This window comes from Argiope bruennichi, chromosome X2, assembly GCF_947563725.1.
Source record: "Argiope bruennichi chromosome X2, qqArgBrue1.1, whole genome shotgun sequence".
Lineage (NCBI taxonomy): Eukaryota > Metazoa > Arthropoda > Arachnida > Araneae > Araneidae > Argiope > Argiope bruennichi.
The window spans coordinates 112,875,744-112,892,393 of record NC_079163.1 but is presented as its reverse complement, the minus strand read 5'-3'; the positions used below and the strand labels follow the sequence as shown (position 1 = coordinate 112,892,393).

At 29.8% G+C, this 16,650-nt stretch overlaps 1 protein-coding gene across 1 annotated transcript in view; it reads right to left on the bottom strand.

Annotated features, from left to right (window-relative positions):
• Nucleotides 1–11,878, bottom strand: part of LOC129960416 (neuropeptide F receptor-like) — a 32,375-nt gene extending 20,497 nt beyond the window's left edge. Inside the window, exon 1 of the mRNA XM_056073839.1 lies at nt 11,622–11,878. Coding sequence (XP_055929814.1) covers nt 11,622–11,633 — 12 coding nt within the window. The 5' untranslated portion in view covers nt 11,634–11,878. The remainder of the gene's footprint in view (nt 1–11,621) is intronic.
• Nucleotides 11,879–16,650: the final 4,772 nt, after the last annotated feature.

Below are 16,650 nucleotides of genomic sequence, written 5' to 3'. Positions count from 1 at the left end.
TTATAAAAATGAATTTAGACAGTTTTGAAGAAAATACGCCAATCAGCGTTTGGAGTTTCCCCAAGGTTGATTCTTCTAAATTAAACCCATTCAAAGCTTTATAACTCGGTCATATTTGATCACAGAATATTGAAATGTTAGACAGTCAAGAATACCATACTGAATACGATTCGCCGGATAAAGTTAAATTTTGACAAATAATTTTTTAGGTGTACATTTATTGACTGAAATAAAATATTTCATTTAAATTCTTTTGAAATTAAAACCGATAGTTGAATTTTATGATCCAGAAAATTTTGTATTAAAAATTATTTGAGATATTGCATAAATTATAAAAATATTCAGTAGTACACATTAGATTTTAATGTTGACTCAAACTTTCTATACTCATATTTTTAAATCACATGTTTCGTTTCAGCAAAATCTTTTAATTTATTTATCGAAGTTTTATGATTTCAGCTTCAATTTAAATTTCAAATTTTACGGGAATTGACAGAAAATTAGAGAGATACATAGTGTAATGAACAGAACGGCATAAGGCTTCTATCATAGTATGATTTGTATGACTACCAAAATTTGAAACTTAAAAAAATATTTTACTAAAGAAGCTATTGAGAGACCAAATTACATAATATTTAATTGAAAATTTTAGAGAGCATTAATCCTGGCGATCTAGATGGTCGCTAAAGGCAATTGGTTAGTTTGTTTCATAGCTTGAAACAAAGTTCAGAAACTAATTTTAAAATTAACAAAAATTTAGAAATTACACGATGAAAGCAAAAAATTGGATTGTTCATTATACTGAATACACAATTTTAACGCTTCTTTGAGCATTAGTAGAAGATGTCTTCAGGAAGGCATTCAAAGCTCGTTATCGTTTCAAAACAAATCGCAAACACAAAAGCCATTATAAATTCGCTCGGTAAGTTTTGATTATTTTTTGTAAGAATAACTGAATCAAATCAGAGGACCGATTAAAAAGAAAAATAACTAAAGTATCGCATATTTACAGCATATAAAAAATGTACTTGATAAATTCGACGAATCTCTTATCACTGAATCGGGCTAAATCAAATGCATTTAAAATAAGCAAATAATTTATTCAAAATTTATCTGCTAATGTTTAAGTCATTGTTAATTTTAACTGTGTATTAAAAAAGAATGCTTAACATTTGCTACGATGCACTCGACATTTTTTATCTAGATTTAAACACATTAAAATATTAAGCATGTTTGTGATATATTTATAAGCTTTCTTCACTTATGCTTTTACTGTCACTTGAAACCTAAACTTTGGACGCAGCGCAGATACTCTGTTATCACATATGATCAGAATTGAAACGGATCGACTTAAAAAAAAAGGGGGGGGGTCACTCTATGAGGAAGCATAAACAATGCAAAAGTAACTTTTCTAAAACTGAGGAAGTTTAACTTTTAATTGATTTGCAAATATTCTCATTTGCAAGTCAATTAAAAAAAAAAAAATGCGCCAAGAACCAGTTATGGAATAGCCGAAACTGTAATGCTCGAATTTTACTGCTACTTCTGAATCTGGTGCGAAGGCAAACGACCAAGTTCACTGCTGGTTGATCTTTGCGGCTTATTGTTGAGGAAACTAAGAATGATGCTACCACTGTTGGTTGGACTTTCCAACAATGCAATTAGAAAAGAAATTTGCAGTGATATTTAGTACCCGAACCAGGGAAAAGGATGTCTGAGTACTGAATTCGTCAAATACAAAATTGTGTTATATTTGACTCGTGATTCATAACTTTAGACGTTTTAACAAGTATGCATGATGTTTCAACTCCTTCCGTATTAACGTATTATGTTTCCTTCGGCTCTCAAAGGAGACGTAATTGTCCTTTAACAAACTTTTATTAACAGCGTTCTGTCCATGGGGCATCATTGATGATATTCACAGCTGAGTTGCTAGACTACAGAATAGGAGCCCCGAATCTCGCTGTCATAATTAGGACATGAATGTGAGGAGGCAATGTGGCCATCGAGCGGATGCCTCAATATTTCCAAGCGATACACGGATCGATGCTTGTCACCGGACATCAATTGTATTGCTCACCTGTTGACTTCCGTTTTGGTCGAAATATTATTTCCCACCCAACAGCCATTCAAGTATGGTGTCCATTGCACTTATATCAAGAGGACATTATAATATCGTTGAGGTATTACAAACCCGTCTTCTAAATCTTCAGAGTATTCATAGTTCCATTTTTACAATATAACAGCAACCGTGCGCTCCTTAATTCATTTTCAGTGTGAATAAGTGCTCCCTTGGCTTGAGGGATTCCCCGTTATTTTGCCAGTAAAAAACTTGTAGGATAAGATTGAACATCAATATCTCCCGCTTTCATCAAAACTAAGATAATTTTGAGATCATATCAATAGCGCGTTATGTATATCAAACGTATCTCAAAGCAGCAACACGTTCAAGTGCGCATTTCCCGAAACGGAACAACATATTTTGACATCTTGCAGTTCTAAATGTCTTATAACTATACATCTTTGAAAGTTAAATCATTCAGTATTTGGCACAATTTTGCTTATAAATGGATAATAATTTTTTAATTTTTTTTTACGGTATAATATTTTTTTCTGTCATGCATATAACAATTGATCAAGGACAGACAACGGCTCTAAACAAACAAATAAATAATATTCAGACTTTTAACGAAAGCAAAATTTACTGAGGGCAAAAAGAAACGTATCGAAAACACTCCATGAAATTACAGATCTCTTTACATTCTTAACACTGACGTTCTGAATGTAATTATCTAAAATGTTTTTCGATGTTTATTCCCTTCAATGAATGCAAAGAAAAATATAGAATCCCATCCAACAAATCCGCATAATATTTAACAAACCAGTAACACACCGAAATCCGGATATCTTCCCCCTCTCAGAGTATGACGTAACGGCGAAGAGAAATAATGAAATGCAACATGATTTAATGACGAAAGCTGCAAAATAAGGAGATAAATTCATTTCCAAATTATTCCAAAAGTTAATTGAGGGCCGCGGTGGCCTGGTGGTAAGGTGTCGGCTTGTGAGCCGTAGAGTTTCAGGTTCGAGACCCGATTCCACCGAAGAACCGTCGTGTAAGGGGGTCTGTTGCCCGTTAAATCCGTCATGCCAAACGTCCTCCCGCTGGTGTGGTGTGGAGAGGGGGGTGCCAGCTCAGGTGTCGTCCTCGTCATCTGACCGCGGTTCAAAATGACGAGGTCCGTCCCAAAATAGCCCTTGTGTTGCTATACAACGGGACGTTAATATAACTAAACTAAACTAAACCAAAAATTAATTTGTCAGATTTAAATATATCAATGTCGTGTACTGAAATATCAAGACGGCTCTCGTGATTATGAGCTCTGATTAGATGTTGAGAAGGACATATGATTAAATATGTCGTCCTCTGGAAGTATCCACGTCATCAATAGCAGAAAATCTGCCATTACCCGGAGGAGGATTTAACGTGCATCAAGTCTATAAGGGACCTTTGATAGGCTTTGAGCATAAAATTCTTCGGTACGAATTTTTGTTTAGTTTAGTTATATTAACGTCCTATTTTTTAAGCAAAACTAGGACTGTTTTGGAACGGACCTCATAATTTTGAACCGCGGTCAGATGATGAGGACGTCACCTGAGCTTGCACCCTCCTTTCCAAACTTCCGCACAACACCAGCAGGAGGATGTTTGGCCCCGCCGGATTTAACGTGCACCATACCCGCTGGCACGGCGGTTCTTCGATGGAATCGGGTCTCGAATCTGAAGCCTTTTGGTTCCGAAGCCGAGACCTTACCACCAGGCCACCATGGCCTTGTTAATTCGGTCCCGAAGTTAAAACCTTGTAACATATCAAAGCCTCTTTGGGAGCTTCCCAGGAAGAATTAACGATGGAACTCTAATTTAGGGAAATAATTTTACTTTGAAAGATTTAGATATAAATATTTTAAAGACTCCCATTGAAAGATCTAGTTTGGGCCATCTGCCCATATTAACAGAAGCTTTAAAATAAATGAGAAGAATAATGATGCTTTATCAAAATAAATGGCATAAAAAGATGATCTATCAAAATTAAAATATTCTCATCGTTTCAATATTCATTAAGCTCGGAAGGAATTACATGAATAATGTTATCGAACTATTCTAAATAGTTTTAAAGGAAGAATCTTAAAGTATAGTTTTATGAAGGCATAGCAATCTCATGTCTTTAATATATATATTTTTTTCCATATGATGTACTCAGCAGGATCAAATTTTTATATTTTTCAATGTTTACAAATTAGCGCACTTCTTTAACTATAATATTAGAAAAATTTTATTAATATTTTTCATTTAAGGTATCCGAACACGTTGAAAAGGTCGATTTTTGCCAAAAATGATATTTAAAAAAATTCTTTTATTGGATAGACCAGTCTTTGAGTTATCCAAAACAGGTTTACTTTTATCTCTACTTTAATTAGAAATCAAGATATTAATATTTTCGTAATGATCGGTAAACCGGACGTGTATATTTAAATAACCGGAAGTACCGATTTAAAGAGCCAACAACATGTTAAAATTTGTATAAACACAAATTTGGTTTTAAATACAGAACAGTTTTTGCACTGCAAAATGAAAAATGTCAATGAGAGTTTTAACGGTGTTTTGTGGAAATTTGTACCTAAAGATGTCTTTGTTGAGCTCCGAACGCTCAGATTAGGGCCATTTATGTCTGTAATACATTTTAAAGAAGGTTTTATAGGATTTCTGAATGTTCTTAAGGTTATTGGAGTGTATAATAGGGCAAATGCAGTTAGAGCATTTGCTGAGCTCGACAAAAACAGAATACAAGAATCTAGGCGGCATTCACTGCCAAACACAAAAATTGCCAGAAAAAGAAATGAATAAAAAAGGGAAATTATTAAATGGTGAGGAGAAAGAAGGTATAACCTATAAATGTAGTGAATTTTTAGTATGTACACGCATAATTTATTATTAAAACATGTTAGTGTATACTTTCAATGCATTTTTCTCAAAATTGATTTTTTTTTCTTATTTCTTGCTCACTTCAAATCAAACTCAAAATATAATTATCATATTACTATGAAATTTGGTGGACTTTGTCTTTATACTATTTTCTAGGGAATGAACTAAAAGAATTCAGATTGAGAGAATAATTTTTAATTTACAGTCTATTGTTTGAACAATAATGGCATAAATTTACCAAAAATTTTCTGATAAATTCTTCGACTGGTTCTAAAATTTTTATTACTAGCCGTCTTTGGCGACCAGCTGGTTCGTCAATCTTAATGCTCGTTAAAATTTTAATAATTAAATGTTTTATGTAACTCCTATTTTAATAGCTTTTTCATCAAAATATTTTAAAGCTTCAAATTTTGATAGTCATATAATTAACTCATAATATTATAAATGCCTACAGTCGTAACGTAATATGTATCTCTCTAATTTTCTGTTAGCTCCCGTAGAATTTATGCTTTAAGTTCAATTGATATAAAAACTTTTTTTTTTTTTTTTTTTTTTTTTTTTACTGAAACGAAATATTTTTTTAAATATGAATACTGAAAATAGAGTCGCTGAGTATTTAAACCTTATGGGCAATAAAGAATATATTTCTTAATTTATATAATATCTCAAGAAGTTTTCAAAGAAATTTTCTCAGATTCATCATGAGCAGAGTGATTAATTAACAATGTTCAATTTTAAATGCATTAAACACTATGAAAATAAACAGAATAGTTTAAAATAATCGGTCGAAAACAGGTTAAAAAAACTACTTAAAAAACGATGTACTTCAAACTATAAGCATATACAAAAACTATATAACTAACATAAATACAATTTGATTACAAAAGCATTCAACTAACCTAAAAATAATTTAAATCAAGTCCGCCTCCGTTGAAAATAGTTGTCAACAATCGGAACACAATGCGCATGCGTGAATTTTCAACGCCAGTAACGCAAATGCGCGAATCTTTCTACGCCAGTTGGGGTAACGCTATGCAGAGTAGAAATTTTTAATTTCCTTTTTTCTGTTTTATTTTAATTCAAAAGTACTTCAGAATGAATCTGAAAGATCGATTAATTAACAATGTTTAATTTTAAATGCATCAAACATTAAGAAAATAAACAGAATCGTTTGAAATAATCGGCCGAAAAATATTAAGCCTAGCCTCATTAGCACGGGAAAAAAAACTGAAGCCTTACTCATTTGGCGATGGGGAAAATGAAATGATTTTTTGGCGGGAAAGTTAGTTTTTAATTAATAATTAAAATTCTAATTAAAAATTCAAAAAAAGGGACCCCAGATGCACAATCCCGACCTCCAAGGTATACATGTACCAAATTTGGTAGTTGTAGGTCAAACGGTCTGGGCTGTAGAGCGCCAACACACACGCACACACGTTGAGCTTTATATAAATACTAGCCGCCTTTGGCGACCAGCCGGTTCGCCAATCTTAATGCTCGTTAAAATTTTAATAATTAAATATTTTATACAATTCCTACTTTAATAGCTTCTTCATCAAAATATTTTATAACTTCAAATTTTGATTGTCATATAATTCATTCATAATATTATAAAGGCCTTCAGTCATAACGTAATATGTATCTTTCTAATTTTCTGTTAGTTCCCGTAGAATTTATGCTTTAAATTAAAGTGGAAAGGATTAATCTGCAATTAATATAATAATATTTTTTACTGAAACAAAGCATTTTTTGATAATCTGATTACTGAAAATAGTCACTGAACCCATTTAAACCTTATGGGCACTAAAGAATATATTTGTTAATTTATATAATATCTCAAGAAGTTTTCAACGAAATTCTCTCAGATTCATCATGAGCAGATCGATTAATTAACAATGTTTAATTTTAAATGCATCAAACACTAAGACAATAAAACGAATCGTGTAAAATAAACGGTGTAAAACAGGTTTTAAAGAACTACTTAAAAAACGATGTACTTAAAACTATAAGCATATACAAAAAATATATAACTAACACAAATACATTTTAATTACAAAAGCATACAACGAACCTAAAAATAATTTAAATCCATTCCGCATCCGTTGATAATAATTGTCAACAATCAGAACACAATGCGCATGCGTGAATTTTCAACGCCAGTTACGGTAACGCTATGCGGATTAGAAATTTTTAATTTCCTTTATTCTGTTTTATTTTAATTCAAAAGTAATTCAGAATGAATCTGAAAGATCGATTAATTAATTTTAAATTCATCAAACCTTAAGAAAATAAACAGAATCGTTTGAAATAATCGGCCGAAAAATATTAAGCCTAACCTCATTAGCGTTAAAAAAAAACAAAAAAACTGAAGCCTTACCCATTTGGCGATGGGGAAAATGAAATGATTTTTGGCGGGAAAGTTAGATTTTAATTAATGATTAAAATTCTAATTAAACATTCAAAAAAAGAACCCCAGGTGCACATTTCCGACCTCCAAGGTACGCATGTACCAAATTTGGTAGCTGTAGGTCAAACGGTCTGGCCTGTAGAGCGCCAACACACACAAACACACACATTAATCTTTATATAAATATAGATTATAACCATACGATTGTAATTTTTTTCGGATGAGAGTAACAGTTTTTGGTGTAGCCAATTTGAAGTTTTTAAAGAATTTGCTTAAATTTATGCTATTAAATGCCAATTTTCAAAAAGTTTTAATGTTTATTTTAAATATTGACATCCTATTACTAATTTTGAATAGTCTTAAACCCAGAAATATGATTAAAGTATGTCTACACCATGTTTTCTAAAAAAGTGCTCCGAACGTGTTCGGATACTTTAAGCTGATGAATTCGTAATTTAAAATTAAATTCTCCCATGATTCCTAGCTCTTTGATAAAACCAACCTTTGTAATTATTTCAAAATATTTAAACTGTATATTACTGCAGATTAAAGCAGTGTTTAGAAGTTATGCCAACAAATTGGATGTTTATGTGGCTAAACGTAAAAACTATATAACTACGGTATCGAAACTTATTGGGATTCGTAAACATTATTATTTACCCATCGATTTAAATTTTAATGATTTACCAATCGATTTAAATTTTAATGATTACATGTATTTTTTCTAGAGTTGTTTACGAATTTCATTTATAAAAAAAGAAAATCACTTGCTTTGGAAATTGAAATCCTCATTTCAAAATATTTTCTTATATAAGAAAATACACTAAGGAATACATCTATTGACAATTTCAAAAAGCTTAGAAAATTTAGAGCTTATAGAATTAAAATATAGCCTTTAGAATGAGAATTATAACAGTCAGTACGTTCTTTATCAAAGCAGAATTTATTTGATTTTTTTATTTTATAAAATTACTTCATTATTTTATTACTTCATTTTTCTTGTTTTTTTTTTTTTCGCGAAGTGTGATCTCGAAAATAAAAAGCATCATATTTATTTAGCTGATGGCAAACAATTGAAATAAATCGTTAATTAAAAAGTAATTTTCTTCTGTAAATTTCAAGAAAGGCTTAACATTTTTTTTTACAGTGAATAATTTTTTTTGAAGTGCATTTACAAAAGCGATTTATCAGTCAAAATATTATAAATTATAGTGGCACTAAGATTATTTTATTATATTTCGCTTTGCATCAAAAAACTGAAAACTCGTAAATGAAATCCAAATTTAAAAAAACATTTACCGTTAAATTAAATATAACAAATAATATCTAGGACATGTATTCATTAAAGATATGCACGAAATATTTTAGTAGAATTCTTTTTGCATTTTACACGATTTTGTGTTTTCCATCTCTTTACCTGAGATATATATGTACGCTTAGTTTTTCTTTAAATTGAAATTATTTTCATTGAAAAAGTTGAGAATTAGTAGAATAAATTCAAAAAAATAAGTTGCCTGTATGAAATATAAATAATACAATAAAATATAAATTGTCTGTATGAAATATAAATAATACAATAAAATGCAAATTGCTTGTATAAAATATAAATAATACAATAAAATGCAAATTGCTTGTATGAAATATAAATAATACAATAAAATACAAATTGCTTGCATGAAATATAAATAATACATTAAAACCAACGGGAGTGTTCTCCCCGAAACTTTCTAGCATACTAGCCAATTAAAGTCATGTTCCTCTTCTTCCACATAAAATTAAGGACCCTGGGTAAGACTGCGAATAATTTGCATGGCGTTGGTGAATGATAGTACATTAAATCTTTTGCGTGAATCTAGTATTTTTACTTAATCTATCACGAAAATATATATTTTGGAAGCCTTTTTATTGGCCGATTGACACCAAAAATTTGACGTAAATCTATAATTATAGTCACAAGATAACATATTGAATCGATTTAAGTTATTGTGATTGAGTTATTGCATTTACATGTGTACGAAAGTACAGACCGACGGACGGTCAACCGTTTGACAGATTTGGTTCAAAATTTGATAAGTACCTATAGTTTAGATGCTAAATCTGTGCACCAAATTTTGTGTATCTAGTTCTTTGCGTTTTGTAGTTAACAAGTTCATTTTTACTCGAACAGACAAACAGACAAATTTCATCTGGATGGAAATGAAACTTGAAGGAATTTAAAAAATTTGGTCTTAATTGCTTATACCAAATTTCAGCCGTCTAGATCAAAAGGTTTTGCGTAACTGTGTTCACAGATAGAAATAATGCCAAAAATGTATTTTTTACTGGGGGAGGTCTGAAACATGAAGATTCCGTAAAAATCTCGTGTTCGAATTTTTTTTAACGATGATCACAATACTTCCTTTATAGTTCTTATACGAAAAAGTATTTTAAAAAAATCAATTATTTTATCATTTAAAAATATTTGGAGATTAAAAGTTGCAAATTTGGTTAATATTTTTAAATTTATATATAGCAATTAATATGTAGGACATTTCTTCATTAAAGCACATTCAAACTATTTTAGTAGAATTTAGTTGCTTTTGTTTTGTCTTTCATTTTTCATTTGAAACGTGTGCATTTTTTTTCTTCTTTCATTAATATTATTCTGAGTGAAAAAAAAGTATAAAAATCAATTGGATGTAAATTTAGGCAAATAAATTCAATTTTTTCTATCTCGCTGGTATAAATTAGGAATAATATAAAAATATAAGAAATAAAGCCTAATTCATTTCTGAAGAAACTGAATGTTTTTGACTTTTTTCAACAGATGATACCGGAGCTTGCATAACTAAAAGTGTAAATTGTTTTTAATGCCATAATGCTTTTTTACTGAATGATTTTATTTCTTTTTATAATATAGTAACTTCAAAAAAAAACATTTCCTACTATTAACTTCTCTAAAAATTAGCTTAAATTGAATTTCAGATTTTCCCAATAATCTTTTTTTTTCATTGATTTACTATAAATATTTATCAATAAACGGAACATGATAAACAAAGAGCAAATAAATCAGATGATCTTCGTATTTCTAAGATTTTTTTTGTTTATTTATAAATATATTTATTTTAATTTGTCTTTAAAATCAGTCAAACTAAAAATTAAAAAAAATGTAGAAAAATATTTCATCACAAAATGCCGAAAACATGCTATAAAACGAATAATATATTTGCTTCTTTTACACCAATGTAGCAAAATACACTAAAATTCACTGGGTAAACAAATATAAGTTAATGTTAAAATGGTAACTTAATTTGATCATCATATATCTTTCAATATCAGTGCATGAAATGTCTGCATTTTATAGAATGCTTCATTATTTTTAGGCGAAGAATGAAATGCGAGAATTATTTCGCTTAAATATTTTTACTAGGCCTTCTATAGAATGCTAAATGTTATTGAGATCAAAATAAAAAAAATCATTATACGGCTTTTATTTAAAAGACATTCATTTTACAGAAATAGAAACGTTATTTTGAAAAAAAATAAATAAAGAATGTCATTAAATCTTTTATTCAAACGTAAAGGGAAATAAAATTTTTACAAAATAAAATAAAATCTGAACCTACTTGTTGCATCAAGAAAGGGAATTTTAGTTTGAATTGCAACTTAATTTTATTTCGTGTAAAAAGTAATTATTAATGTATTTTATACTTTGCCTTGCAAAGAATACTCCTAATATGTGTAAAATATTAATCCTATTATACATTGCTTAATAAAACTGTAGATATTTTATGAAATGCTGGAATTCAAAATCTGCTGGTATATCAAAGAAAATCAAAATATAAACAAAAACAACAAAATTCGAAAACCAAATTATTTACAGAAAATTTTATCAGAGGGGGAAAAAATATTCCCTAAGGTGTCAACAAAGGACTTCAAAACAATATTCGATATAAGAAGAACATGACTTCTCCAAGAGCGCTATGTTAACATTCTTTAAATAAATTATTATGGTTTTTTTTTTAAATAAGAGAAATTTTTAATTTACAGCTCTTAAATTTTTCCACTTTTCAACAAGACTTAAAATTCCATTACTGAAAAAATGATATAAAGCGGTTACTTGTGGAAAATACTCGATCTTGCATTAAGGAGACATTTAACGATTTGTTTACAATAATCATATAATAAACATCATGTCAACCATTATTTTAGAATTAAAAATATTCAATATTCTTTAAAAATTAATATTTACCTCAGCAGACATTCAATGCTTCTTGTGGAGAATACAGGGAAACTCAACCAGGCAAAGTAGCCTTGACTCTTTGTTGCCGTGCGCTGCTTCTTTGTTGCCGTGCGCTGACTCTTCGATGCTGGGCGTTACAACAGGAGTTCTCCCTCCGGGATCCAGGAAAGTCCGGAAAGTTGTCCGGCAAATGATCGTCTAACACCGAGCTTTCGAAGAAGGGGATGGTATTGCGCTCGACGCATGCGCAGTAGACCTGAACGAAACCTGCCAATGGCTAATTAGTTCTGTTCATCAAATACTATTATTTTCGTTTGGAAATGACGAATGTGTAGAATTCTGAGAACATGGTAATCGAAATGACACTTTTCCATTGAAAGTCTAGATGAAATTGAGAAAGCTCGTTTCCCAATTTCGTCCAATCACCAGGCAACGTAAATGAATAGTTAGAATTTTTCCCTTTCCCGCGTCCCCTTAGCTGGGTTCTATATGCATATGCTACTTTATTTATCCAAAGTTATTTAATTAAAATACCGAAAGGATCTCGAGATGACAATATCTCTGACTAAGGATTGCAACATTTCAAAACATGCCTTGTTGATAGTTTCCATTTGTATAACCAGACGATTGAAACTAAACATGGATTTGTGAAAAACTTTCTTGAATATTCAGATATGCCTACTAAAAAATCCATTTTTTTAATCAGATTTTGAGCGGAATTAAAAAAAAAAATTATGATTGCATTAGTGTCTATTTTATCCATAGACCTTTAATTAAAATATCGAAAAGCTCTTGATCTTCTGATTAAAATTAATAATTCCAAACATGTCGAGTTCACTGTAAATTATGAAGAGAATAATTTTGACTTATTCGAGATTTTGTTGCTAAAATTAGAGAAAAATTAAATTGTAGACAAAGTTAAAGACAGTTATTGGTTATTAATGGCATATTGAAACGTATCAAGAAGACGAAACGAGTTAGTTCTTTGAAACGCATGAAATTATTTTGCATAAAGAAATTTCTGATAAAACGTCTGAAACGATTGATGCTCAAGCTTTCAGTTCAATTTTTTAGTCACTTGCATACAAAATTAATAATTTCGATGATGTTATTAAATGTTACTATAACGGCATTTTTCAACATTTTTGGGGCCTAGGTGGCCAGGTGTATGTTCTCGACTGAAGGTTCGAAACCTAATTCCACCGAAGAATTTCTGCATAGGAGGATCTAGTGCACGCTAATCCATCGAGGATAAATATCTTGCCGGCGGTGTGGTACGGAAAGGGGGAGGGGAGTGCCAGCTCGGGTATAGGTCCTGTTCTCTTTCTACAGGGTTTTTAGCCGCATGTTCTATCTCTCTAGGCACGTAGATACTCATCCTGTTTATAAAATATATATCTAAACTGGATTTAAAACATTAGAATCTCTATAAATTAAAATTATGTTGGATTCAATTTAATTATTTTGATTTTTCCTAATGATATGTAATTTTGGATTAAGACAGAAGATATTACAAAGATGACTTATCTGTTAAGTTCAGTCTGTCTATCAATGTCCATTATTACGTCTTTTTTCCACTTACCCCCCCCCCTTCTCCGAGACCTTTCATGTATCCTTAGAGATATGCTTACCAGAAGTTGAGGAAACACTATGCTAGAATCTTATTGTGAGATTTAAGTGCAGTAAAAATGCTTGCTGGAAGTATGTTTGAGAAACTGAGTTTATATGTTAAAAATGTTTTCCATAAGTTTTTTTATAATAAATGGTTAAAATTGGTTATTTTTCTTAAAACTCATTTCGATATGGGAGACTGCTTTATTTCAGTAAAAATAGGTACATAATCAACAGGCATAGATTTAGTGTTAAACGTTTCCATTTTTGTAAATAGATGATAAGCATGAAATATAATTTTGTAGAAGGCTGTATTGAATATTCATTTATCCGCAAAAAGTTGGCAGCCGCGTGACTCGCTCGTGATTCACATCAAACATCTAATTATTTCACAACTATTATCTAATTAAATATTTTACTACAATTAAGATATAGCATAGAAGAGGTCATCTAATTAGATTGATGATACAAATCATGCATAAATCATAACAGCGGGCGTATTAGCAAAAGAATCATCACTTTTACCCTTTCGCCGCCCTCTCCCGTCAGCGAAAATGTTCCTCTGTTTTTCACCGCATTAGAACAAACAAAAGTAAACGCTCAAACAAGTAAATATTTACAAAGCGTTTTAAACGTTTAAATTTTTAAAATATAGAAGAACGCTTGAAGCGCGTTACGGCCGCCCTACAGAAGTTTCACTTGAACGCGCTAGACTCGTAATGGACGACGAAGAGGTTAACGGTGATATTTGTTTTACTTCATACATCAGAAATTCTGCCATTTTATTAATTAATAGTTACAATTTACAGTCGATGTTACATAAAATGTAAAAAATACACAGCATAGAATACTTTATTTATGGAGTAGTCGAAATCTATTTCAGAGTAATTTGACTAAAATATTGCCGTAGTGACATATATGACAGTGTTCGGTTAACTTTCGCAGGATTGCGATACTTTTTATGCCTTTAGTTTTGGTCGTAGTTTATAAGGAGGAGTGAAATTTTGGAACTAGCTACGACGTAACTGATTCGATTTGACTTTGGTAAAGGAATTTTAAAATCTTTGGCTTGAATTGCAGAATGAGAAATTTTAAAACCACTCTTATCTTTTATGAAAATTAAATATCACCTCGTGAAGGACTTTTTGTGCTGAAACCTGTGGTATCCCTTTTCTTGCTGTCCTTGAAAATATAACAAGATTGTATAATATTTTTGTATTGATATTGTAAGATATAAATAAATAATTTCACCCATTAAGTGGCTCCTTTACTGTACTCATTTCTTTTGTTGAAGTAGATAATCAATTTCAGTAGAAAGAGCATAGGGTGAAGTTACAACAAAGTTGGTTACATAATTATTCGAAGTTATATTAAAGTTAGGCCAAAACAGTCGTGTGGACCGAGAACGCTTGAAGCCCGTAAATGTGGAATCTAATAATTAATTTACTTGCATCAAAATTCGTTGTATAATACTTAAAATTGAAATAAATGCATGTAATTTTTTTATCAGTGTATTTCTAAATCCGAATGACTTTAACTGTCTTAAATTGAGCGTCAGGAGCCTCTTAAATATCTCAAGCGAGCACTTTTATTCAGGACTTGCAACATCAACGTAAAGTCTTTTGATAACTTCATTTTAGATTGAAGGCAGATTAGGCTCACAAACTAGGCTTTGTTAAATCTTAGACGGAACATTCAATTTTTCAGCCCTGAAACAATGGCATTTTCACTTGCATAAAAATATGCTTTAAAATTTAAATCATTAATATTAAATTCTATAATATAATTATAATTAATAGTACATTTTAAATATATTGTTTTCTTCAGGTTTTTAAAAAAAGTAAATTGTGAAATTATGAAATTTTGCTTTCTATAAAGAACGCTTTCCTGATAACTACACAGGAAAATGGCAGCCATTTGACGCAAATAGGCTTAGCATGTGCGAATAAGGAATATATTTTGAAAATATTTGTAAGAAATCCATTAGATGGTTTCATATTTTAACTTTAAATGGATATCAAAGCAGTCTTTTGAGTAGGCAGAATAGCCAATTTTGAATTAATAATTAATCAGACCGATTTAATGGTGTGTTGACTTAACCTTAATTGAAATATGCCATTTATTGGATAAAGAAGAAAAAAAATATATGAAAATATTGCTTAACTATGTAATTAAGCAGATTAAAGAGCGACTTTAGGCGTAGTTATAGTATTCAGAAGAAAAAAAGAATGATTCAAACTAGATTAAAATAATGTTCTTTTGTTCTTTTTTTTAGGATGTTAATTCTTCATGCATATGAAAAAGCACCTTTTACATACCTTTAAAGGACAAACAATTAAAATCATTGAAAATCCATCTGTTAAAGTCAATGAGCAGTAAAATTTCATCAAGGTCATTTCACTGTTGGTTTAATTTTGAACTTTAAAATCTCTTTATGATTAAAAGCTCTTGTTATATCTAAAGAGAAAGATAAACAATTTAGGAAACGTTTTTCACAAATTAATACTGACAGTCATTCAAAAAGTATCTTTCAGAATATTTCTGATGTATTTATTAAACGAATATTTAATTTGATTTGGAACTCGATTCAATTACGCTGAGAGCTCCCAAAATAAAAATCTACATGACATTTTCCTTCGGCAATTTTAGAAGGCTTTAATTGTTTAGGTTGTTGATTAATTAATCAAAAGAATTTGTTAACAAGTTTAATGCATCATTATCAGTTATAAGAATAGATTCGTTTTAGAAATAAGTGGAAATATGAGATAAATATTATAATGGAACATGTATTAAGAAATTAGTTATCATAAGCTCAATAATATTTGCTAAAGTCATTTAAAATATAATTTCATTACTAATATTTCGGCAATAATTTAATAATTTACTGTTTCAATATTTCATCACCTTTTCCAATAATTTTAACTTCATAAGATGTTTTTAGTGTGAAATCAAAGAAATGCGAACAATATACATTTATCCATTTAATTTCTGGAAATATGAAATAATTCTTAAAATTAATTCAATAATTCACAGTATATAACTGTTTCCTTTCCTCTTTCTCTGTTCATCTAAAAAAATACTCCATTAAATAAATTAAATGTTACTTAGATTTTTATTTTAGGAAAAATTATCTACAAATTCTATCGATACAATAAGACAAATTTACTTAATCAAATTTAAATAATTAAAATATTAATAAATTAAATCATTCAAATTAAAGTTTAAAATAATTTACAAATTTACTTACAAATTTTATTAATCAAATTACTTCAAATTTAATAAATGCAATAAATTTAGCTTGCTTTTCTTTTTAATTGAAAAAACTGTAGTGTGAAAAAGTTTATAATTGCAAATAATTGACATTTTTATATTAAATAATAAAAAAATCCCAAGAAATGTTTTACTAAAAAACTACTTTTTTTGAAAA